Below are 25,243 nucleotides of genomic sequence, written 5' to 3' on the forward strand. Positions count from 1 at the left end.
TGGACTTGCAGGGTGAGGGTGCTGGACTATTGTATTTTACTTGCTATGATGTCGCTATACTTCAACCTTGTCATTGATGCATCTTCTAAGTCTAGTTTTGCACGGATCAATGGTCATTTATGAACAACACAAATTTCTTGTAGAATACATAGATATATTTGGCAAAAGCGTAATTATATCGGTCTATAGGTCTCATGACTACCATATCACATCAGTAAAATATCACGGTTCTTAAATCAACTTAACAAGCTTAAATCGGTGACCAAGACAAAATAAGTTAGTCTTTTCAAAGACGCTCAACTTGGTTCAAGTCTCTCGTCTTATAAACGACACCTTTGTGGAGCAAGGATAACCAAGTTCATAAGACAGCCAAGATGGAATAAGAGTAAAGCCAGTAAGCAATCAATGTACAAATAAGGATGATTAAAGTAAGGTTAATATGGATGAGCAATGTGCGCATGAATAACGATGGAGAGAGCATGGGTGTAAGTGCGACAGAAAGCAGGGCTAGTGGAACGTGGAACGAAAGCAATGGCATCAAGATACTGTATGTCTAAACGGCGAAAAAAAACGACTGTTGAATGAGCTCGAGTAGCACTGAGGAATTGAACAATCCAGGAGACCTAACCTGGGTCCTTGAATAGGAGGAAGGCGAGTGAGGTTGCAGTTGCCCTCCAAGCATCATCTGTGTGCATATCAACAATGAGTTACATGTGGCAGCGGAAATCACTCACCTTTAGCGGAAAGCAAAAAGGTCAGCAAATATGTCGTCCTTGTCAGGTGTGACACTGGTAGTAGTCCTCGAGTTCCCAACATTTTTCGAGTTCTTGGCATACTGTTGAGCTTCCTCCACAATGCTTGCAAAGTCATTGTCAGAAAGCGCCGAAATGGGACCCATGAACTTGAGGGTCATGCCCCCCCAGATTGGTTTACTAAAAGAATACTGCTTGCCCTTTGCAATGACGGGCATCCAAACATCACCGTCATCTGTCTTCGCACCTTTGCGTTTGCTGCATGATTCTTGAATGATTTCGAAAGTCATGTTCCCATTGACGACTAGTTGAAGAGTGCGGTGTAGAAACAACAATACTGAGAGGAACAAAGAAATGCTCCTGACTGTATCTAAAAAGTTGTAGGTCGTGCGTTGCCTAGTCTGCGATACTTGAGATGGCAAGTGCATTCGACCCTAAAGGGGAAGCAGGTGCAGCGGAGATCTAGAGGTACGCACTTCAGCGAAGCGCGAGAAAGCGCAGGTGCGCGCAAGGTACGAAGGCGCGGGAACGCGCGCGCGTATTAGCGCGAAGCGCGGGAAAGCGCGCGCGTGTAAGCGGAAATAAGAGAGACTAAACTTATGTGAAGATATAAGCAAGATAAAGGATGTGAGATGTGTTGTGCTAATGAATAGATTTCTACTGCGACTTTCTAAGTAGTAAGTACTAGGTAAAGTTGGGTGAAAAGTAAGGTAAGTAATAGTATATACTGCTGGCGCTTATATAGCGCGCCTAAGCACGGTCAAGCGGAGCCGAAGCGCTACCGAGTAGGTATGTAAATATATATATGAGTGAGAATGCATGATAAAAATAAAGGTGGAACTATGCTAATAAAGGAAATGGAAATATACGCACTAGGGAGCTTGGTGGACAGTGGATGGATGCTTCTGGATGGCTGGCGCCATAGGGCGCGCAAGCGCGGGAACGCGCGCGCGCGTATACATTGCGAAGCGCGGGAATGGTGCGCGCATGGCGCGCGTTGCGCGGGAAAGCTGCGCGTCATATAGGAATCACTGTGGATGGTACACAGAGTGATGCTGCGAGTTGGTGCTGTATACTCCCTAGTGTAAAGCGCCATATCACACTATGAGATGCACGAGTCTCTACAGCGGTAAACCTATGAAGAATATTTTTAAAATACAGTTGAAATCTAAATCGAGACTTACGGCTGTGACAGCGAGGGCAAAGGCAGCCCGTGCACTAGAGTTCTTGGTGTCCAGGGTGGGGATTTCAACACAGCCAAAGGTGAAATTGAGATGCGACACGGATGTTTGAAGTATGAAAGGAGATCTCCACATACCCATCCAATTCTCTGAACAAATGAGTAGGATGGTCTCATAACAATAATGATATCACTTACCTTGGGAATGAGACCTGAATTATCCCTGAAAATAAACCGGTTTTGTTTGAGCATAGCTTTTGAGAAGTCCATGCGAGCGACAGAATCTAAAAAATCAGCATCCTGTGCAAAAAATGCAGTGAGGATGGAGCAAGCTGCAACACCGAACCCTCCACGCCATTCCATGAGGCGTTGTTTTGCCTACAAATGTTAGCGAACTTCTAAGCGACACAAATAACAGACTTACGACTTTCATGACAGTGCCGGATCGGGAGATCTCATGCTGAATCCTACTCCAGTATATATGGTCCCATATCTCTTGCATAGTCTCCCTCAAATCACTATTGTCAGGACCCCATGGCTCAACATCTCCACCGGCCCAGTGTGCCACACTCAGTATGAACACGTGATGCCAGGCATTACCGTCTTGGCATCCATCGGGAAGATCGTCATTCTGGTACCAGTGATTGGTGCCACTTCCATCGCGGTGTGACGAAACACCCTTGGAGTGAGAGTCTGTCTTTGCTCGTTTTGAAGGGGGGGCTTGATTACTGATGGTAACATTGGTCCATGTTAAGCAGAGAGATGAGCACCACATTAAATAGCAAAAGAAGCGGCCGGCTCAGAATGGTGTTAAGCATTGATTCTTACCGAAGTTGTCAGACATTTGTTGTTTTTAACTGCCGCAGGGGAAGAAGGCAATATTATGTCCTCACTGGGGCTGCTGTCGCCAGAATCGATGTCCGTCAACAAACTGGAAATGAGGGTGGTGTCAAGTCTGGCAGTAGCTCTTGATGGCTGCGTAGAAGGAGGTGGCAAAGACAAGGACTTTGTCCTTTTCTTTGTTGCTAGGTGTCTGACTGGAGGAGGTGGAGATAACAAACTATCCCGGACTTCCGTTATATCCTGAAGGGAAGTGAGTGCAATGTGAATGTAAGAAAATTATAATATACATACTGCAGAAGTTGTGCTTCTGCCACCAGGTTTTTTGGTAGCGGTGAAGGCCGCCTCACGCTCGAGGGAATCATCACTATCCAAAAAGACTGTGGTAGGCTCTTGAAGATTGCCTTGCCCATTAGTTGTTGGAGTAGGGGGAGGTCCAGGATGAGCACTGGTACTGGTCACCTTGGAGATTGCCAAAACAGCTGTCGAGGTAGTTACTGAGGACACTCGAGAAACTGCTTGAAGGTTTTGAGGCCTGAGCAACTTGCTTGCCACAAGTTTCTCAGCCCAGTCCTTGGTTTTTCCCATCCCTGCAAAGTCGTCCTTGATTGCACTGATATCTGCACTGAAACAATTGAGGAGATCAAGGTGAGAAAGTGTGGTTTCGGTGAGCAATAACATAGTGGATGGGAAACGATCAGGACTTACACCTTCTTGCCTTTTGGGTCACCACGTGCCACAATTGTGTGATCACGATCTGATGTGATTCGAAGTTCAGAATCTTGTGATGACTCGTTGTGATTAACACCACCTTTATTATTAATGCTTCTCACATCCTGGATAGCCTTACGATGAGCCATCTTCTGGACACACTTCTTCCTTGGCCGCACTTCTATGCTTTCATCATCACTGGACAACACAATGGTCAGCCAAAGTCTGTGGTGAGTCTTCTGGAGATCCTTTACCTCTCAATGAAGTCCTCATTGCCATTGTTATCATCTGTAGCAACATCCATCATTTCATTGTCCTTGCTCTCAATGGTGCCTTCTGCAATCTCGCCATCATCCTCGATGGTGAGTTTGGTCTTCTGTTGTACAGGACGTGCACGGGGCCAAGGTTTAGGTGCGTCCATAAGTGTTTTCAGCTCCTTTAATGCCATCTTATCTTCAATAGAAGCAATTCTCTCAGTGTTGCACTTTGCAGCGGTTTGTTCTCCTGCCGTTCCTGCTCCATTCGATCCTTTTCTTCCTTTACTTCGCGAGCAGTGCATCTTTTTTGCTTGTTTTGGAGAAGGATCTCACCAGGATGCTGGGTTGCGTTCTTAGGGCGAGTATTTGGGCGCACCATCGGTCGAAAGGTCTGGTTTGGAGACAAGAAAATTTAGCGTGAATGGGAGAGCGGTCATAATGGATGTTGAAACCCTAAGTCAATTTTCACACCCTGTTTAATATGTATTACATGACATCTACTCAGAGTTAGTGTGTTTGCTAATGGTTTGAACTTTGCAGTTTGTCCGACTCTGGCTGTCCCAACATGCCAGATATAATCCCTCATGCACAACTCAAATGACGAGCATTCAGCGCTCGCCGCATTCAGTGTCCCTACCCGGGCTGTAAACACTGGCTAAAATCTGTGTCTGGGCTGAAAGTTCATCAAAACTCGGCACATGGCCACTCATTTACTCGTTCTGCTCAGTTGTCATGCACTCAACGTGCTTCGGTTGAAGAAATTCAAGATGAAGGAGACACTCCGAGACGTACGAACACTGATGCGGCGCTGCAGGAGTCAAAGTCTGGGCTCATACATGATTATCATGACCTTCTGACTGGTAAGTACATGATTCCGCTGCCATGCCAGCTTGTATTTGATGAAAATTTGCACCAACAGGTCGTATTTGTGACGAGAACGGCAATTTTCTTGATCCCAGCACTCCTCCACCACCCTACACAGCACAAAGTTCTAATGACTGGACTCCGTATCACAACCGACTAGAGTTTGAGTGTGCCGAATTTATGTACACTAAAAACCAGATGTCTGCTGGTGACATTGACAAAATCCTCCACTTGTGGGGGGTCACTCTCGCTGTTCATAACAATAACTCACCATTTGCCGACCACAGGGACTTGTACAAGACTATTGACGCCACACCACTAGGTGATGTCGCCTGGCAAAGCTTTTCTCTCCAGTATAATGGCAATAAACCAGCTGGACAGTGTCCGCTATGGATGGAACAGTCACACGAAGTCTGGTTTCGGGACCCCCACACTGTCGTCAAGAACATGCTCGCAAACCCAGATTTCAAACACTCGATTGATTATATGCTGTACCGTGAGTCTGAGGAGAAGGGCGAGCAACATCATTATAAGGATTTTATGTCAGGAGACTGGGCCTGGCAGCAAGTGGTACATATTTTTTATGGCTATTACAATCTCGTACTGATATCATTACAGGACCAAATTGTGCAGGATCTGGAAACGCATGGTGCAGCTTTTGTTCCCATCATTGTTAGCAGTGACAAGACAGCTGTTTCCGTTGCTACCGGTCAAAATGACTACTACCCACTGTATCTCTCAATCGGAAATGTCCACAACAACATTTGGTGTTCTCATCGCAACGCATTAGCCCTGATCGGGTTTTTGGCAATTCCAAAGAGTATGTTGCTGTTTCTCTCCCAGTCTAGTTTGAAGCTTACATTGTCATCATTGTATGTAGCTGAAAAAAAGAATGCAGATGATGCAAGATACCATAAATTCAAGAAGCAATTATTCCACTCCTCACTGTCAAAGATCTTTGCTACCCTCAAACCTGGAATGACAACACCTGAAGTCACATGTTGTGGTGATGGACACCACCGGCGCATTTTATATGGACTTGGTCCCTACATTGCCGACTATGAAGAGCAGGTGGTACTGGCATGTATAGTCAAAGATTGATGTGGAAGGTAAGTAAGTATCACTATCATGCAGAGTCCTCCACACTATTTTCATTCACAGATGCCTTGCATTTCCCTCAACTCTTGATGATGGAGGTGTTTCTCGGTCACGCGAACACACTGATGTGCTTGTGGACTTGGTTGATTTTGGTGTCCTTTGGGATGAGTACGGTATTATTGGTGAGCTAGTGGTATGTCCCCTCACATTGTTCAGATGTATTGTGATCACATTGACTATTGCACTCCATAGCCCTTTACAAACGACTTTCCTTGTGCCGACAACCATGAGCTCCTTGCTCCCAATATTCTGCATCAGCTCATCAAAGGAACATTCAAGGATCACCTCGTTGAATGGGTGTGTCAGTACCTGGAACTTGAACATGGGAAACTGGGGCCAAGGCGATTTTAGATGACATCGAGCAAAGGTAATTTCAATCTTCTGTTATCCATTGCAATGATTAACAACATATCAGAATTGCTGCTGCTCCTTCCTTCCCTGGTCTATGACGCTTTCCGCAAGGGCGTGGATTCTTTCATTGGACTGGAGATGACTCCAAGGCATTGATGAAGGTAAATTTTCGCACTTACATACAATGATTTTGTTATGCTTACACACAACTTATATAGGTTTACATACCAGCAATAGAAGGCCATGTACCCGATGATATGGTTCGAGCCTTTCGATCCTTGTTGGAGTTCTGCTACATCGCACGTGCAAATGTGGTTACAGATGAGACTCTTGCGCAGCTGAGGGATGCTCTTAGGCATTTTCATATGTATCGCACCATTTTTGAGACTAGTGGTGTCCGCTTTGACATTTCCCTACCCTTGCCAACACTCTCTCACCCGCTACAAGCTCCTCATCCAAATGTTCGGCACTCTAAATGGTCTCTGCTCGTCAATTACAGAATCCAAACACATCAAAGCAGTAAAGGAACCATGGTGGCGTTCAAATAGGTACAATGCGCTCCTTCAAATGCTCTTAACCAATCAGCGCCTGGATAAAATTGCAGCATCAAGAGTTGATTTTGCTGCACGTGGTATGCTTAAAGGCTCTTGCGCCTTTAGTTACTTCAATTCATTTTGTACGTGTTCTGTTTGACTTTAATTTGGTTCACTCATTGAATTTTCCAGTTGAAAATCGGTTTGCTATTGGCAGCGACAACGGGGACTCTGAGGTCCAACAGAACAACATGGATGAAGAAAATAACCCATTCGCCATTGAGAGTGACGACTTCGATGATGTTGAGGACCAGGGTATTGTGGATGATGTGGATGTGATTGCTGATGTGCAGTCAGCACGGACTTTTCGTGTGTATCAAACCTTTCAGTGGTGTTTTTTCATTAATGCAATATTCAGAACATAAACGCGCGTGTGTACTGTCAGTGGCCTTGCAGACGAACTCAAGGTGCCATCACTACCGACCCTCATCCGTCTCTTCCTATATGATCAAATACACACAGATGATCACCATTCTTCTGTGGATGTTCCGCTTTGTGACTGTCCGTCCTATATGGGAGCTATCAAGGTTTTTAATTCAGCTGCTGTGACTTTCATTGCACCCAGTGATCCAAGTGGAATCACTGGCATGCACCATGAGCATCTCTGTGCTGTACCTTCATGGCGCAACGGACCAGGCTGCTTTGACTGTGCCTTTGTCAACACAGACGACAGGCAGGATGAAATACTAAGCATGGATGTTGTTTGAATATTTTGCTTTTTTCTTTCACTTTTACTAATAGTTGCACCTATTCATGCGCACTTGTTCAGTGGTTCTATCAGATCACTGAGGAACGAGACGAAGCTACAGGAATGTACATGGTTGCACCATCTTTTGATGAGGACAGCTCTCCCAACTTGTCAATAATCCATATTGACAGTATTGTTCGCGGTGCTCACTTGCTTCCGATATTTGGTACTCAATTTGTTCCACGGGGCCTTCGATTCCACCATTCTCTTGACGTTTTCTGAGGATTTTACATAAATTGGTTCATTGATCACCATTCTTTCGAGCTAGCATCTTGAAATACAATTTTACCTTGGAATTCATTAGGTCTTTAAAACGCTCAAGTTGTCTTAGTGTCTTTGTTGGCTTGAAGGTAAGACATTCAAGTTGTGCTCTAAGTCAAATCGAGATCTTGAACATCTTGACAAACTTGGACATCAAGCCAAGTGGAACAAGTTCTGATTAAGTTAAATTAAGAACCGTGATATTTTACTGATGCAGTACCCGGTCACAAGGTCAACATGGCAAACGCACCTCCTCAGCAGTGGACTTCAGTAGCTGATGCCCTCTGATGAGCTCAGCGATTTCCACCGCCTTCTCCTTTCCTTTGCCCTGCAGCTGGGATTGGCCGATCTTTGGGTCGGTATCCGGCTGAAGATGGTTGAGGGATGAGGACCGACAGGATGAGGTAAATCTCACCTGCTTCATGTTTTTGGTATTGCCCTGCAAAAAGTCAGTAATGAGATCGGTATTGAGCTTGCTGCTGTGCTTACCTTTGACTTCGGTGGTGCTCCACCCGAAGATTCGGTGAGCTTGGACCACTAAGGTGATGTCAGCAGTCGGTCGAAAATGATGGGAGGAAATCTTGCCTTAACTATAATGGTCCCTGTCAGCTGCCGGTCCTCATCCTTGGTGTCGGTGATGACAGCTTTCGACACACACTTCAACAGTTTTTTCTTCCTGCCTGATTCAGCACCTGGGCTGTCCTCTCTGGATTGACGAGTGCCACAGTCAGGCCGTTGTAGAGAATCATGCCTCTCATGGTGTGATATGGGAGTTTTCACTAGGGAGTACATTGCATGAACTCGCAGCACCACTCTGTGTGCTATCCACAGCTATCCCTATATGAGGCGCAGCTTTCCCACGCCATGCGCACGTGACTTCCTGCGCTTCGCGATGTATACGCGCGCGCGCTTTCCCGCACTTAAGCGCCCTATAGTGCCAGCCATCCAGATGCATCCATCCACTGTCCACCAAGTTCTCTAGTGTATATATTTCTATTTCTCTCATTTGCATATTGTTCCATCTTTATTTTTATCATGGACTTCATGTATATCTTTACATACCTACTTGGTAGCGCTTCGGCTCCGCATGACAGTGCTTAGGTGCCTATATAAGCGCCAGCAGTACATACTATTACTTTACTGACTTTACCTCCCAATTACCTGTTACTACTTACTTACTACTTAGCAGAACATAGTAGAAATAAATTCCTTTACATCTCGCACTCTCACATCTCTTGCATCATATTATCACTTGAGTCTAGTCTCTCTATCATTTCCGCATATGCGCGCGTGTTCCCATGCATTGCACGCACCTGCGCTTTCTCGTGCTTTGTATTGACCAACCAGTAGCACTTTCAGCGCATATCTCTAGATCCTTGCTGCACTCGCTTCCCCTTTAGGGTCAAACACACTTGTCTTCTCAAGTAACACAGACTAGGCAAAGTGCAACCTTACAACATTTACAGATACAGTCAGGAGCATCGTTCGTTCCTCGTTGTATTGTTGTTTCTACACCATTTGCCCTTATCAGGCATCGTGCCAGGAACAACGAGATTGTGGACATGACTGACGCGAGGGAGTGAATCGATCGGTGGAATCGACATTTGTTTGGGAGGTTGTGGTGGGACTGGGGAGACTGCGCGTGCTTGCGCTGGCTCTGGCGCCAGTCGTTCTGTAAGAGTGTCAAGCCACCACAGTGGATCCAATGAGCGCCCACTCACGATATCTGACAGTCTTTGTGAAGAAGGGATGTGATTCCATGCGTGGATAATCATCCTGGACACGGTTCCATTGCGGAGCAACACCTTTGTTCATGGTGGCCCGGACCTCGGCGGCCACAGAAAGAAGGAACAGCGATATGACCGAGCAAGTCCTGCTGTGCTGTTGCAAGGCTTGAGAGTGTTGATGGTGAGCCACTAAATAACAATCACAGTAAATGAAACATTCACCACCTGCCGTGCAATACCATGCACCTGATCAAGAACTGCCCGGCCATCTACTTCTCCATCTTGAATTCGGCTGACTGAATTGCGCACAGTCTTGTTGGCAAGCATCAAAACCGCATCGGATTCCTGTTGTGATGGCATGGTGAATACTGGATGATTGAAAAACTGTAAGGGTGACAGTGGGGAATGTTAAATCAACAACAGCGGAAGAGGTAAGACAAGTATTCACCTAGTTATGAAGACGATGACTTTGTGTAGATGTTAGTAGAACTTGACAGAGGTCAGTGGCGGATGCAGCACCATATTGTGACACCACCGGAAATGGCCAAAATCCAGGAATGGCCAAGATTTGGCAGAAGCTGTGGGACTTCTTCATTGTTCTTCAAATACAGTGTTCAAATCCGCCACACTCGTCAATGTATTCCCACAAGAAGCCTGTTGATAAAGCTCGAAGACTCCAGGATGAGCACATCAAAGCCAACTTAAATTTTTTCCTCACTTGGGACCAGTGGGTGCCACCGAATTTGTGTCCAACTCCATCCTCTCCAAAAGACCGAATCACTATGCGCAACAACAAGCTTCACGTGGGACCTAATCTACCAACTATATCCGGCCCTGTTCAAGTTGCGAAATCCACAGTCGCCACCATGCCATCCGACAAGACGCAAAACACACATCATCCCAAGAACAATGGTGGCCACACAGGTATGTTTGCTTTTGATAAACCTGTATTGAGATTTAACAACAGTCAGTATTTGATATGTACTGGAATACTGAGGGTGATGGAGCGCCGACAGTAAAATTACCGACTGCACCACAATCGGCTGACCTACAAGTTGCAGGCCTAGGTAACTCTAGTCCCTTCATGGCCTTCCTAATTTCTGACTGACTTAGTTACATTTGACATGTGTTGGGACACCAATGCCGATTCAGCGATTGTTGCCATGTGTGCAGCCGCACCACTGGCCTCCTGTGAATAAAACCTTTGTTGGGATGCAGAACAAACTCCTCCAAGGGTTCATCTTGCTCCAGATCTCGAACTGGCGACTATGGAAACTTTAATGGTGGATGGCAGCATACCCTTCTCAGTCGGTCAATATAATATGGGTTGGACTGACAGTCCATGTGCATTGGTGGTTGGATTTGCTGGTAAGTATCCCCATCAACACCACCGACTGCTACCGACTAGTATGTAGCCAATTTTGACATGTGCTGGGGAGATGTGTTGCCAGGCAGAGATATTCACTTAGACAGTGCTTCTCCTATTGCACCGCCGATCGACTTGGTTGAATCCGGTTTGTCAGAATTGTGTATTGGTGACAGGCCCGTAAAATCAGGTCCAGCGGATGACACACAGATATCATATGATATGTGTTTTGATCATTGCTTGCCGGTTGCATTGCCAGCACCAACCAATGGCTTGCCAAATCAAATTGTCGACACCGGCAAGGAATTGCTGTGCCAAGCTACTATGAGGCTTGATAGCATTGACGCTGTGATAAGTAGGTTAAACTTTATTTTATGATGGGCATCATGACAGTGAACACCGCTCGACAGGAGATGACCGAGGACAAAACTCGGTAAATATGTCAGATGCCAACTGGCTGTTGATATCAGATTATCAGCATGCATGTGACCAATTTCTCACAGCCAGCAAGGATGTTGCCAAGATTCAGCATCTCATGAACATGCACCGCAAGATCGATGATCCACTACATATATTGCTACTAGCAATGAGGAAAATGGGCCAGGGACATTCCCCAATCCAGTGATGCAGATGACCGAGTGTGAATGTTAATGTATATACCAAATGTATTCAAGACCGAGTACCAAGACCTACAATGTTGCACAAATATAAGGTATATAGCAAAATCACCGATGACCGAGTAGAATTGAACAAGCTATACAACTAATGAGACCGCCGACAACTACACATAGTCTGCATATCTTTTCGGCTTTTGCCGAATGCAGGCGCCAAGGGCATTGTCAACCTTGCTTCTCTTTGTGAGTCGCTAGGACGCAGTCTGACACTCCAAAATCCAAAATAAGAAATGATATTGCCGCCACTAATGTTCTACGAAAGTGTTGTGTTTATGACTGAGGCAGATATAGTACTGAGCAGTTTGGGCGAAGGCGTGCAGCGCCTCCCGGTCCCGAGCTGCGTATCCTGCAGGAAAAAAGGTGAGCTGCAATTCCCATAGCTGTAGGAGTCCTACGACGCATCGAGCGAACCGAGAACACCCATAGCACTAGGAGGAGGACATGTACTCACTAGGAATGTTTGTTTATCGAATGCGGGGCATTGTGTAGCGCAAAAACTCGTCTTGAATCACGGGAGTTGCTTGCAGGTACAGTGCCAGAATTTGAGCGTGCTCTCTAAGATAACATTGAAAGGCATCACTAGCCCATCGTCCCATGGTCTTTACGACGTCGAAAGGCATGTTTCGAAGTAGGTATTCCAACATAGCGCCGATTCTTATGGCATGACCCTGCAGGGGGTCCAAACCAGCGCTTTTGGCCGCGAGTGCCAGCTGCGCGATGAATTTCGACTTCGTTAAGGGTCGGTGGGTACCGCTGAATTTGTATGAGAATAATGCGCTGTCAGGTGAGGGATCATTAACGTGGAAATGATTGGCTAAAGCAGCCTCTGGATCGGTAGGGCCATCCTGTCGTGCCCAGAATACATCTTCCCCGGTTTGAGATGTTTTGGTGCGAGGTAGATGAAATACTGTGGTGGTGAGGCCGCTGCGATCTGTTTCCTTATGAATGTTGGAACATTTGATGTGGATGGAAGGATCGAATGTTGTGAGGCTCCGGACTGTGAATTCTCCAGCGCGCGCGATGGAATAGAATGCAGTTGTAAGGCAACTTCCTACTGCAGCGTCGAGAGGAATGTTGGGGTCCAGCTTTTGCAAGATACTGGTGATGAAGGCCACTGTGTACGGTGGCCGTTTCTTCCGTTTCGACGATGATGGGGTGAGGTTCTTTGCGGCTTTTAACATGGCGTCTATCTGCTCATCAATTAGGCACCATGACTTCCCATGCAAGATGTGCCAAGCACGAATGCCTTGGACATAACCTGATATCGTTTTTCCGGAATATGCGCCGGCCAAGTCTGATATGAAGGCCGAAATAAGTTCAGAGGATGCCGGAGCGCGCAGGTTATCTTCTATGGCTTTTGAGTCGCAATAGACATGAAAGGCAAGGATGCCACTACCGTATGCTTCCCTGGTGCTACCAGCCCATGCGTGAATCATGACGTCCTGGATGCGTTGGGCGTCAGCATGAGGCAAACGGGCTGCTGTTGTTTTGTCTCCTATTGGGAGCCAAAGACGAAGTCTGTCTTTGGCAGCACAGTGGGGGCGCAAGGAGGATATTTGTAGGGTAAGATTGTCAGGATAGTCTGCTACTAAATTATATTTCAATGACGCGAAAGCTGTAAGGTCACACTCCGCAACTTACTAAGCCTGCGTCGCTTCGAAGATTTTTTCTCCTTGATGGCGCATCTCGTCGTTGAGATTATAGCGGGAGATTTGGGAGCGGGAGTGAAGATTGCTGAATGACTGCGCTTTGATGCTCTCGCGGGGTGTATGGCGTCCAGGAGGGATTGTGGGATCGTCAAAGTCCGCGATGAAGGGTTTGAGAGCTTTGGGAATGCATATTGGGGGAAGCAGTAAGCTCGAGGGGGGGTATATTCCTCTGGACGGGCCGTCCGCTGGATTGTGGGCACTGGGTACGAAGCGAGTGAGGAAAGTGCACTGTGAAGATGTGGCGAGCTCATGGATACGTTTGAAGATGGTGTTAGTGGCTTTGTTTCGACTCCGGCCTTTCCACCAGCCCTCGATGACTCCCCGGTTGTCGCCGAAAACTTTGATGCAGCTGCCTTCTGGGCTTTGACCGAGGAGTGCGATAATGAGGAACTCCATCCTGACTGCCTCTGCTCAACCGATGTCTCGATTCTCGTCTTTCCATCCTGAGAGGAGCCGCCACGCTCTCCATCGACTGTTGATCCAAATCGCAATGCCAGTACCTGAGCTAGCATCTGAGTAAGCCGAGGGGTCAATGACTTCGATGGGCCCTGGAATGGAACGAGTGACGATGGGCTGCTGAAGACTGGCTTTCCACCAGCAGAGGTCTTCTCCTGTATGTTTGGGGGGGTAATGTGGCATGTGCGGACGGTTGTGAAAGACGGATAGCATGGACTCGAGGGAGACAAGATAGGCTCGCCCGGCAGGTAGAACCAGGGATGCGTGCAAAAGTTTTCCATATAGTTCTTGTACTTCTTGAAGGGTGTGCAAGGAACGAGCTTCCCAATTTCGAATGGCGGCCAGGTATTTTTCCTTCTTCTTCTCTGGGATAGAGACGGAACACGTCGCAATGTCCCAGAGGAAGCCAATGAAGGGGGCGCATGACGAAAAGAAGATGTCCTTCGCTGGCTCCCAAGGAATTCCCAAAATCTTGGATAGGCGGTTGATGTCGTCGAAGCAATAGGTGAAGAGTGCGTCTTCTGGTGAACGAGCGGATGCTGTTGATAGATCAAGGATGGGGAATGATAGATCTTCGTCGAACTCCTCGACTCTGCTGTCTGGCATGGTTGAGCCTTGGTACCATTTGCGCCCCCCATCAATGAGCAGTCCCCTGTTTCCCGCGATGATAGCGGAGCGAGTTCTACGAAGGTCGTTATAAACTTTAAGATGTTCTTGAAGGATGCGAATAAATAAGTGGTCGTCCACCCATTTGGATAGCGGACCGATACCTTGTGATCTGAAGATGTCGGCACCTGCGTCCGCAATCTCGCCATAACTCCCTGCGGAAGCAGAGAATCCGAAGCAGAAGCTCGAGTCAATAGCGAACTCGTCTTCTCCCGTTCTGACGACCAGGCCTGGCCATTGTGATGGATGTAGGGGAACTGTGCGATAAGCTTCCGCCACATCGCGAACTGCTGCTTGCGATCCTGGGGGGAGGGACCAGATGAGAAGGCATATGGTTGATGCTGTTCCCCAGGTGCAAGGGTAGAGGTCAGAATCAATAGAAGAGTTAATAGAGGATATAGTATCGGATGAGTATAGAGGAAATGAGAGGTTTTGTATGAGCCGAAACTTGCCTGGCTTTCCCGGTTTAGGGACCATGGAAAGTGGGGCTGTCTGGAAAGGACCGATGAGTTTTTCTGTGTTTGATTTGGATAAGGGGCCAATGTAGCGCCCCGTAGAATATTCACGATCCAGTATGGTAGCGAAAGCGTCAAAGTGTATGTATAACGAAGGACTATTAGGTGGTGTGTATGTGCAGGATATTTTGGGGACGCTTCCCATGAAGCCAATGCGCAGGCCGTTGGGAATATGTGCATATTTGTCGATGAGGTGCAAAGAGCGAAGAAGGTGTAACCATGCTTCGGGTTGATATGGAGTGAGTGCCCTACATGCTCTCGCCTTGAGGACACCCTTGAGCTCCATGATCTTTCGCTCCGCATCCAGAGCATTTGTGGACGTGCGAACGGGCTGTGTTGGAACACCCTTTTGGTCTTTGCCAGTCGTAGCAGAGTTCGAGGCCCTCGGGATTGACCAAGTGGCCCTCTGCGTTCCACCGGCATCGCGTTTTGGTTCGCTTGTCCCAGAGGAATTCGGAGGTACATTTGTGAATGGGGTGACGGAAGCGGCCAAGGCAGAGGGCGCAGGCCGAAGAGCCTGATTGGCCTGCGCCCTCTTGAAACGACTGTTGGCCTTTGTGAGGTTTCTTGGCGACTTGGTTGCTTGAGCAGTAAGGATGGTAGCGGTTGTCGTCAGCGGGAGAAAGCGAGTCTGATTGCTTCCCCCGGTTCACACTGACTTCTCGATCTCTAGGGCGAGATGAGAAGTTGGCAGCTGGCAGCGCGTTCTGTAGCTGTATGTTTAGGAGTGAAGGAGCCAATCCAATTGGATGGACAATAGCATTGTCAGGGAAGCGAAGATTTACATGTATGAGTGAGCGTATGTGCGAGTGAACGTAAGCGTAGTGTTCAAGTTAGCGTCAAGGTGTGGGTAGCAGCATTGTGAGATAGCGAAGAAAAGGGTTGAAATGAAGCAAGGGTGAGATTAAGCCCGGGTAGTAATTGGCATTGGTAGCAAGTTCGAAAGGAAGCAAGTGGGGAAGCACGCCATAAGGCGAGGCGAACGATGAAAGAAAAGGAAAAAGAATATTGTGTTAATATTCAAATAAGTTTTGATGATTGAGATGATGCATACCAGTTTTAGACTCTCGTCACGCTCTGCCTCCCATATGTCGTCCGATAGGGAATTGTATAGCATATTGTTGAATATGCCGATATTGAATCCCTGGTTCTGAACGAGCCGGTCGTGCCATTCGCGACGAACTGTTCCTGCGTAACGCAGCAGGGTCTTCTCACCCCGGGGACGCATGCGATGTTCGTGGTTGGTGATGAGCATGAAGAATAGAGCGAGCGCTTGTTGATGCTTTTCTGGCCATCCACTTTTTTCTATGTGGACGAGGAAGCTGGTCTTGGCCAAATCGAACTGTCACCATGATAAATCGTGGTCCTGCAAGGCCTTGCTGGAAGCTTTGAATGATGCAAGTGTCTTGAGGGCGACCATGCCGTCGACTTTTGCGAAGCCGAAAGCGTCGTCTGAGTCTGAGGTGGATCTAGAGGTGATGGAGGCTTCACGGCAGCCGTCAGGACTGAAGTACCAAAGTTCTACGTACTCCATGCTTTTTATCTTCTGGATGGCGTATTGTGATGGTCGAGGAATGATCACGTCCGCCACAATTGCTCCTGCGTCGAAGTCGTTGATTTTGGGCTTCTTCTTCTCCGCTTTGCGTTGTTCTTCCAGCTGCTCGGCTTCCTTCTCAGTGTTCTCACGCTCCAGGCGTTCCTGCAGGATGCGAGCGTCTTCTTCTGCCTGTTCCTGCCAAAGGACGATTCGCTCTTGGCGTTCAAACCTCCATCCCTCTGCCATATTGGCAAGGGCGTCATCTCTGGTTATGCCTTGTGCGACGAGGGCATTTAGCCAACCTCGGTACACGGCTGATTCGAAGTTGGGCTGTGCCTCTAACGCTGGATCAGTTGAAATTCGTTCCATGATGTATCGGAAGAATTCGGATATACAGTTCTTCTTCGGAATTTGTTCCTGAAGACAATAGAAGAAAGAGTAATGATACCTGATTGTCGGTAGGGATGTGAAAGGAAAAGAAGGAGGGAAGACAATGTCATTGAGGACGACTAATATGAGAAAAGGTGTTGTCGCAGTACAAAGGCAAAAGGTTCGTACTGCTTCCGACGCTTGCGCAAAGACCTAACTCTAGTTCTCCGCTCGTTCCTTGTTATGTAATAGACTATCAATAGTGCTCTTTGCCGGTGCATCAGAGAGCAAGCAAGCCACCAATCTGGCAGCCTGTGTCTTGTTCGGTGACCGGTTGTTCACCGCCGGTGATACATACCTTGTAGCCTTGGTCTTCTTCGGTGGCTGGTGATCCACCACTGGTGAAGCATCTTCGGTAGCCCCAGTCTTGCTTGGTGGCTGGTCTCAACCTGCTGTGGATGTTTGAATATGTTCGAGACCCTGACGAGTTGAATGTGGGCCGAAGCCATGTGCTTGATGGCCAGCATGAGCGCAAGTTGACTTATACCTGGCCTTTGCTGCAGTGTGGCCGACACTGGCATCGTCTGATCCCTCGGTCTCCTGTGCTGTGGGCATCCGGGCTTTCCCCATGACAATTGCTTTCTTATCACGGCCGACTTGTCTGGCCGAACCCAACATTAGTAGGTCTTCATTTGCCGAATCTGTGTTCGGTGCGACGATGGCAGGTTCAATTCTGACTCTCTTCCTGAAGATTTTAGGTGGAGGCCAGTCATCTGAATCTGACTGGTGTCCCATGTGCTCACTGTATTGTGCATTTGCCCCTTTCCTTGCATGGTCGGGAGCGCGCACGTTGACATTTGGACAAGACAAATCTGCATCAGTATTGTCAGATGCTTCATTGGCGGAGCTGACATGAACTCGTTTGATGAACCTCGGCTGCCGTTTGGTAATGTCAAATGGTGGCAGTGCCATGGTTGCTGATGATGTTTTGGTTGGCCTGGGCCACATGCCCTCATTGTCAGCATCACCATCAGACTCCTGAGACTCCTCGCCGACAGGAGGGTGCATCTTGCCCTTGTCATCAATCCAGGCCTTGAACTTCAATGTGGGTCCAACCTGGGTGTGCTGTCGGGTCAACCAACATTCTGACAAGGTGTTTGCTTCATCCCATTGCAACTTCGATGGGACTGTGAGCTTTGTATCGTCTGGCAGGTATAAGCTGGAGATGAATCTTGACTGTCCCTTCATTATGTCGCTCCAAGGCACTGGGACCTTCAGTTTTCTGCAGCATATTCCTGTGGAGGCAGGAATTAGATTATGGTGTAGGTTCTTTGATCATTAGCCTTACTGTAATGAATTGTGAGGAATGACCAAATTATTCCCTTCTTTGTTTTGAGTGAGGCACCCTCAATATTGGGCAACATCGGCAAACCCATGTGGTCCAGGTCAAACTCATAGTAAGGTTTGGGAACCTGGCGAGTGTGTTACAGTTCTATTCTTTTCACCTCTTCACCTCTTCACATATGCTTACTCATCATTCCATAGTATTCTATTGCATTCTATCATATGATTCTCTTTCTCTTTTTCCTATTCGCTATTCATATTCAAGCTCCACTTTAATACTTTTATATATACTTCACTCTTTACCAAATCGGACCGCGACTCAATTTTCACATGATTCAAGTCCTATGTGGTGTGCACATGTTGTTATTAATGTTGTGTTTGCCGATTTCACGCTAATATAATTTCCAAGTTTCAAGCCCTCTCCGCACAGCAATGATGAATACTTTGAGTCCTCGCAAAACTCCCGCGTCTGTACTCAACAAGCTGAAGATGTCTCCTGGAGGGTTCTATGCTGCAACGCCTAGGCTTGCTTATCACACTGAATATTTTTCAGGTGGAAGGGATGGTAACATCCTCATCACCAAGGGTCTGGACCATGATGAAGAATTCATCATCCGCGGTGTATTCCAAATCAGCCGTGATGATTTCTGTTTCACACCGGATGGCAACTTCAATCCCGCAAATGTCTTCCATGGCCGCTTAGCAGACCTGAAGCTAAGCTGTCAGCTCATTGCAGGTTGTAGCAAGGCCTTTGAATTCTCGTCAGATGATTTCTCTGCTGTTGTTAGCAATCTCAGTGCCTTCGAGAAATCGGCTCCAAGGGAAAGATCGCATGAGACCTTCAGTGTTATTCGGGACACTATTGGCCGCCGATCAATCAAGCTCACTCACCGTCTCTTTGAAGTAAGTTAGTTGTAACATTCTCTAATGATACTGAATATTGTAATGCAATAGGCTATTGACAGAGATCAAGATGATAATACTAGCAACGACAGCAGTAACAGCTCAACAAATGCCAGTAAGTTCGGAACGATCTTCATTTTTGAATGGATTTAAGTATTTGCTTTAGCCCCCACCGATGGCCTAGGATCTGAATATGACATCGCAACTTGGCCGGTTGCTAATTGATGTAAAGGCCATCTGCAGGACATCATATCCTCGCATAATATTCGCCTGTTACCAGCATATGATGAAAACCACATTCTCATCCCACCGCTCCAGTATGAAGCGAAGCTCAGGGGTGCGCTTGTCGAAGTCCATATGGCTTTTTGCCACACAAAGAAATCAAAGTGTGACATCTTTGACGCTGTTCTACAAGAACTCATTGTCCTATTGCCACCTGCGCCCATGTCAAGCAGCCCCTTCAAATGTCGGCACCTCAATGACAGGCCCTATACTGAACAATACAACAAAGGGAACTAATTGAGTCATTTTACCTTAAATTGTAGTATGTATTCACTCTGATCATTGACCATTCATACATTGATCAGTTTTTTTTGTGCAGGCTACCCGAAAACATGATACGGGATCGTGTAAATGCATAGTGTTTGTCTAATTTTGTACAATTGTACTGTACTTCTACCAAGTCTGTCCCTCGTTGTACGAATTACCACTGTAACAATAGAGCACTTGTCGCTAGCTCCGCACATGTCTTCGCTGGATAAGCTCCGAGTATGTAGATCATCCCCGACTCCCACGTTAGTGGAGGAGGGCTTTGTCGAATACAACCGAATTTCCCTGTGTCAGTCGATGTGCAAAGCTGTGCACTTGGACAGAATCTTAACTTTATTCTCATCTGCTCTACAGTTTTCGGCAAATACTCACCATCATACTTTTGTCAGTAGCTGAGTCTCATTGCATGGATCTCACCGCTTTCGGACATCCAGATGGCAGTTCTAAATCTGTTTTCACTGCGATAAGGAATTTCTTGAAGCAATTGAATAGGTTGGTCCTTAGCTCATTCAATGTTGTCTTCAGCATGGTCCTAATAGCTCTTCAAGGAGCACGTTCGATAGGCCGAACAAAATGTCATATAACGGCACGAAACTTCAACAAAACCAAATAGACAGATGCAGCTTTTAGTAGACACAAGCATTTGCTTTTGGCTGTCGTCGAGTTTTCAATATGGAACCCTTACCCGATACATGATTAGTATTGATTGAGACCAGTTGCTGAGAAACCTACGTAATTCTAATCAACTCAGAATCGTTAGTAGCTTGTTCATATGGCGCAAACCCTGCAGCGAATATCCCCTCCATGATGCCTGTGCATCGGGAAAGTCACCAGTGGAGCTCAGCCCCATGTAGCAAAGATCGGACGGACCTTAAGAACTTTTTTTCATAGAATATTGAAGAGTCAGTATTTCAGAAGAGAGTCTAGAGAACTATGTTTCACCATGCCTCCCACTAGTGTTGATTCAGTCTCAAATCCATATGATCTTGATGATAGGGCAGAAACTCTCCTCATAGCCGCTGGACTCGTCGAGGCAGGTGAAGACGACATCGTGATATCTGCATATCCAAGCAGAGGCTATACACCTGACAGTCAACATAGCCATGATTATTACCCATGCCTCAGGGGCAATGCGCACGGTCAAGCTGCCCCTGTGTACTCTTGCGGGTGCTACCGACGTAGTACAAAAGTTGAACATACAGATGCACCCGAACAACTCCAGGAACTCGGGCCTGAACAGGTACAATTGCTGCCTTATCCTTTACACTCAGTTCTTATGATGTTCCAGGAGGTTGATAGTAGTGGTGAAATCCGGCCTTTAAAGCGTAAGAGGTCCGAGTTAAGCTTCGAGTCAGACTCTCTAGGAGATTTGGTTATGGTGAGCTAGACTTGTCATTTCATCACCGTATGTATCATTAGTTAATGGCTCTATAATTCAGATGCCACACCACTTTGGACGAAACCTGACCAATATCCAACGTGCTAAATCAGTGCCGGCACTTGAAGGACTGAAGCGCAGGAAGCTGGGGAAGGTCTTCAAATTAAATAGAAGTGCAACTCACGAAACTTTGATCCTGAATGTCGTGAAACGTCTCGAAGCTGCCATTGATAGGCAGACGGAGGTACTGTCAAAGATTTATGACGGTGTTCTGGAGAGCCATGCTAAGTAACTTGCTTATTCATGTATACAATACCTTCAGTTGTATTCTTGTATTCAAATTGAAAAGTCGTGAACGTCTGAAGTGTGACTCGAGTCGACGTGGACATGCCGACTTGGAACAATTCGGAGTCTGAGAGTCATGTCATTTACTGATGTTCAGAATGAATAGTCGTAACCTACCTTTTTGAGGAGGTCGCCGTGATGTTAGTATGTCATATCTATACAATTTCTCATGCACTGAGATTTCTTAGTGAAGCTGGGGCAGCTATCATGATGTCAGGTCCGAACCCGACTTCAACCGGATCATCCATAGTCACTAGCAGGCTGGCAGTCATCACGCCCAGCTTTCTCTACCACTACGACGCATGAGAATTCATTTACTACTGGCCAATATACTGTTATTTCTCATCATTCTGATGGCTGAGCATTTCAAGTGCCATGAGAAGTGCGGACGGACTTTTTCAGCAGCAGGAGGTCTGACCCTCCACCGCAAAAGTTGTTCTCACTGGCAGCAGCAATTAGATCGACAATCAATACATTTCAAATGTGGCTTAGATGGCATACAAGGATCTGCGGTGAAGAAAGTAAAGCTCAGTATCACTACGACAGCGACAGTAAGTCTTTCTACTTACCCTACCTATTCTTTATTCAATTAGACTAGGATATCTCAACCTCAGGCATGCAGGTGGTGCCCGCTCCAACTCAGGCCGCAGCAGATGCATCTTCAAGTTCTAATGGCTTTTTCAAGGCCACATCTGCTTCCAGTAGCAATTGTGATCATGCACTCCCATCGTCTGGTACAGCTCCGGTTCTTCAGCCATCAACAGAGCTTCAGGAGCCTAGCGTTTCGCATGAGCAGTCTGAACCATCTATACCAATTTCTACTCCTGGTTCACATGATATCCGTCCTACTCGCTCTCACCGGTTACCTATGCGATTTAGAGACGAGCCTCCAGTGCCGCCACCTGCAATCCCACAGCCCGCTCCATCTACTCTTGTCCGAGTTATTCTCCACATATTTGATTCTTTCCGGACATCCATAAACCAATTTGGCATTGGACAAGAGTATCGTCATCGACCAACGCACGATCCTGATGCATTTGTCTCTGTGGATCAGCTTTCCAATTTCTATCCCAGCTCACGTCCAAATGCTGAGCTATCTAGTAATCCAGAGGTGGCATCTTCCTCGAAGCCTCCCTCTTGGCCTTGGAAGAACATGAGTATCTGGCACCTCATGACTTGGATGTTGACCGAAAGCAACCAAACATCCCATGCTCAAGCCACGCGGCTGGTCAATGAAGTCCTATTAGCTGAGGATTTCCGAATTGAGGACGTAAAGGGCTTCAATGCCCATACTGAAATGAAGTGTTGGGATTCTTCAGAAGCGCAACTGGACGACAATGATATATACCGAAGGGATGGGTGGAAAGAAATGGCTGCAGAGATTCTAGTACTGACCCGGGAGAAGAATCCAGATGGAAATGGGCAGCCCTTTACGATCCCTGGATTCCAGTACCGGCCCCTCACAGCTGTCATTCATGCCGCTTTCTCAGAGGCAACATCCAAATGGTTTCATTTCACTCCCTTCAAGCGCTTTTGGAAGTCTCCCGTGACTGGTCAAGAGCAACGTCTTCATGATGAGCTCTATACATCAGACGCGTGGATTAAGGCTCACGACGACCTGCAGAAGCAAAGACGAGACGATGGCTGCAAGCTTGAGAAAGTCATTGCTGGACTCATGTTTTGGTCAGATTCTACGCATTTGGCGCAGTTTGGGAATGCATCAGCATGGCCACTTTACTTATACTTCGGAAACCAGTCCAAATACACCCGTTCCTGCCCCACTTCTGGTGCATGCCACCGTGTGGCCTTCATTCCCATGGTAAGTGTACCTATACATACTAGTATCATTGTGCTAATGGTCATCAACTTGTCCTTGGCAGCTTCCAGAATCCATCAAACAATTTATTGCGAAGATTACCTCAGTTAAAAGGAAGAGCTACCACAACATTCTTGCCCACTGCAAGCGCGAGATGTTTCATGCTATCTGGCGTATTTTAATAGATGACGACTTTCTTGATGCGTACAGAAATGGCATAATAATCAAATGTCATGATGGGGTATACCACCGAGTATTTCCTAGGATATTTACTTACTCTGCAGATTACCCTGAAAAGTGCGTAGAATGTGTGCTTCTCACCCTGTTTCTGCTAATAAGACCTTGAAGAGTTCTCATCGCAGCAATTCGCGACAAGGGTGTGTCCCTGTCCTTGGTGTCTGCTTCCAAAATCATTATTTGGTCGCATTGGACTTCGCTCTGATATGTTGGGAAGAGTTGCAAGAGTGCATAGATTTATTAAAGGTGCTGTTGTCGCTGCACGCAATGCCATCTACAATTTAGGTACCCCAATCAAGGGTGCTGCTGTCGAACGTCTTCTAAAAGAGTCGCTTGTGCCCACCATTGTAAGCATATCTTGTCTTTATCTCACTCGGTCTTCGTTTCACCTCACCTACAGAACACCTTTGCTGAGCAATTGGGCCCTTTGAGCTTTGACTGCTTTTCAATGCTTGTTGTCAACCTTTTACATGAGTTCGAGCTGGGTGTATTCAAATCTGTATTCAAACATATTATCAGGCTACTTTATGCTATAAATCCTGAATGGATAGGTGTCCTGAATGAATGGTAAGACATTTGACTGTCGTGAGGGCTGCAGGTTCTGTTTCTAATGTGGATACTGCATCCCATAGCTTTCGCTTGATCCCTTCCTTTGGCAAGGGCGCTATTCGGCACTTTCCAACCAACATATCTGAAGTCCGGCAAAATGTTGCAAGGCACTTTGAAGACGTTTTACAAGTTAGCCGGGCAGTCTTCACCGATTCCAACACTGACCTGCTTCCTCTTTCAAAACAGTGCGCAATCCCTGCCTTTGAAGGGTTGTTCCCTAGAGAGCATGACAATGTTATTCGGCTCCTTCTTTTTCGACTCGCAGAATGGCACGCCCTAGCTAAACTCCGACTTCACACTGATGACTCATTAAGCAAACTCGACGAAGCGCTGAATGCCTTGGGCAAGCAACTCCGGAAGTTTCAGCAGTTCACATGTTCAGCTTTTCAAACCATGGAACTTCCGCATGAAGTAGCTGCACGTCAGAGGAGGCAGAATGCTAATTGTCAGTCTACCAATCAAGAGGCAAGGGGGTCTGGCGCTCGTTTCAAAGCCTTCAATCTTCTAACCTACAAATTGCACACGCTTGGTGATTATGCTGCTTCAATCAGGTTGTTTGGTACAACAGATTCATATACCACCAGATTGTACGTGTTTCATGCTCAGCTATATTGACCATATTGACACTCTGCGTTTCGCAGGGCAAACAGGCCCATCGTTTTATCAAATTTCTGTATCAAACTACAAACAAACAAGATGCTTCAAAGCAGCTGGCCAAGCAGGAATGAAGGTGCACTCGCGTCCGACGGCAACAGTCATCCGAGTCAACAATCCTCACTCACAACATATGCACCAGTGACCTACCACCTGAAGCCCATCATTTTTTGTCTCACAATATCCACAACGTCATGAATTTGGCCTCATACCTCAGTGAACACAGGGACGATCCAGCGATTGAAGTAAGGCAGAACAGCTGACTGACGTTTTTTATTGCTGACAATACCCAAAGAAGTTTATTCCAAAACTGAAAAATCATCTTCTCTCATGACTACTCAACTTGGACTATGATGGCGATGAGCGAAATTTCAGTGACACCGAATGCAACAGCGTACTGTTCATTTGCAACCTTAATCGAGTCCGCCAAGCTAAGCGATTGCAAATCAATTACACAACATACGACATTCACCACGACCAAGACACTCTGAAACCAGGGCATGGCCAGTCCGTAATGACACTGTCAAGGGAACAAGGCGTTGGCGCTCATCCGTTTTGGTATGCACAAGTTTTGGGTGCTTTCATCATTCAGATACTCCATGTTGGTGCGGATGCTTGTAATCGCTCTCCTCAATCAATGGAATTCTTGTGGGTCCAGTGGCTCGGTGTAGTTC

General features: G+C 46.8%; 7 protein-coding genes across 7 annotated transcripts; 4 read left to right on the forward strand and 3 right to left on the reverse strand.

The window, feature by feature from the left end:
* Positions 1-736: 736 nt before the first annotated feature.
* Positions 737-3,931, reverse strand: F5891DRAFT_1184807 (uncharacterized protein; the record flags this gene model as incomplete). The annotated part of the gene is made up of 9 exons (XM_041366490.1): positions 737-1,010; positions 1,626-1,762; positions 1,937-2,080; positions 2,131-2,310; positions 2,357-2,611; positions 2,761-3,015; positions 3,067-3,397; positions 3,481-3,681; positions 3,738-3,931. The coding sequence occupies 9 exons, from the start codon at positions 3,929-3,931 to the stop codon at positions 737-739; spliced, it is 1,971 nt and encodes a 656-aa protein (XP_041229439.1).
* A 290-nt stretch (positions 3,932-4,221) lies between these two features.
* On the forward strand, positions 4,222-7,676 carry F5891DRAFT_1126823 (uncharacterized protein; the record flags this gene model as incomplete). The annotated part of the gene is given in 13 exon segments (XM_041364129.1): positions 4,222-4,250; positions 4,353-4,600; positions 4,660-5,174; positions 5,223-5,424; positions 5,485-5,688; positions 5,741-5,895; positions 5,955-6,063; positions 6,225-6,274; positions 6,332-6,480; positions 6,500-6,789; positions 6,839-7,015; positions 7,103-7,404; positions 7,476-7,676. The coding sequence occupies 13 exon segments, from the start codon at positions 4,222-4,224 to the stop codon at positions 7,674-7,676; spliced, it is 2,631 nt and encodes an 876-aa protein (XP_041229440.1).
* Positions 7,677-7,947: 271 nt separating this feature from the next.
* F5891DRAFT_1184809 (uncharacterized protein) lies at positions 7,948-8,507 on the reverse strand (the record flags this gene model as incomplete). The annotated part of the gene is made up of 4 exons (XM_041366491.1): positions 7,948-8,082; positions 8,131-8,154; positions 8,205-8,252; positions 8,307-8,507. The coding sequence occupies 4 exons, from the start codon at positions 8,505-8,507 to the stop codon at positions 7,948-7,950; spliced, it is 408 nt and encodes a 135-aa protein (XP_041229441.1).
* Positions 8,508-9,999: 1,492 nt separating this feature from the next.
* Positions 10,000-11,433, forward strand: F5891DRAFT_977413 (uncharacterized protein; the record flags this gene model as incomplete). The annotated part of the gene is made up of 6 exons (XM_041376702.1): positions 10,000-10,366; positions 10,414-10,509; positions 10,661-10,810; positions 10,858-10,956; positions 11,068-11,163; positions 11,219-11,433. The coding sequence occupies 6 exons, from the start codon at positions 10,000-10,002 to the stop codon at positions 11,431-11,433; spliced, it is 1,023 nt and encodes a 340-aa protein (XP_041229442.1).
* A 4,740-nt stretch (positions 11,434-16,173) lies between these two features.
* On the reverse strand, positions 16,174-17,982 carry F5891DRAFT_1184813 (uncharacterized protein; the record flags this gene model as incomplete). The annotated part of the gene is made up of 3 exons (XM_041366492.1): positions 16,174-16,782; positions 17,093-17,183; positions 17,282-17,982. 3 exons carry the CDS (start codon positions 17,980-17,982, stop codon positions 16,174-16,176), a joined length of 1,401 nt encoding a protein of 466 aa, XP_041229443.1.
* Positions 17,983-18,510: 528 nt separating this feature from the next.
* On the forward strand, positions 18,511-19,500 carry F5891DRAFT_977415 (uncharacterized protein; the record flags this gene model as incomplete). Its single annotated transcript, XM_041376703.1, has 3 exons — positions 18,511-18,981; positions 19,033-19,096; positions 19,214-19,500. 3 exons carry the CDS (start codon positions 18,511-18,513, stop codon positions 19,498-19,500), a joined length of 822 nt encoding a protein of 273 aa, XP_041229444.1.
* Positions 19,501-20,473: 973 nt separating this feature from the next.
* On the forward strand, positions 20,474-21,200 carry F5891DRAFT_977416 (uncharacterized protein; the record flags this gene model as incomplete). Its single annotated transcript, XM_041376704.1, has 3 exons — positions 20,474-20,770; positions 20,819-20,908; positions 20,970-21,200. The coding sequence occupies 3 exons, from the start codon at positions 20,474-20,476 to the stop codon at positions 21,198-21,200; spliced, it is 618 nt and encodes a 205-aa protein (XP_041229445.1).
* Between the last annotated feature and the right edge of the window lie 4,043 nt (positions 21,201-25,243).

Source organism: Suillus fuscotomentosus (assembly GCF_016647785.1).
Source record: "Suillus fuscotomentosus strain FC203 chromosome Unknown F5891scaffold_11, whole genome shotgun sequence".
Classification (NCBI taxonomy): Eukaryota; Fungi; Basidiomycota; class Agaricomycetes; order Boletales; family Suillaceae; genus Suillus; species Suillus fuscotomentosus.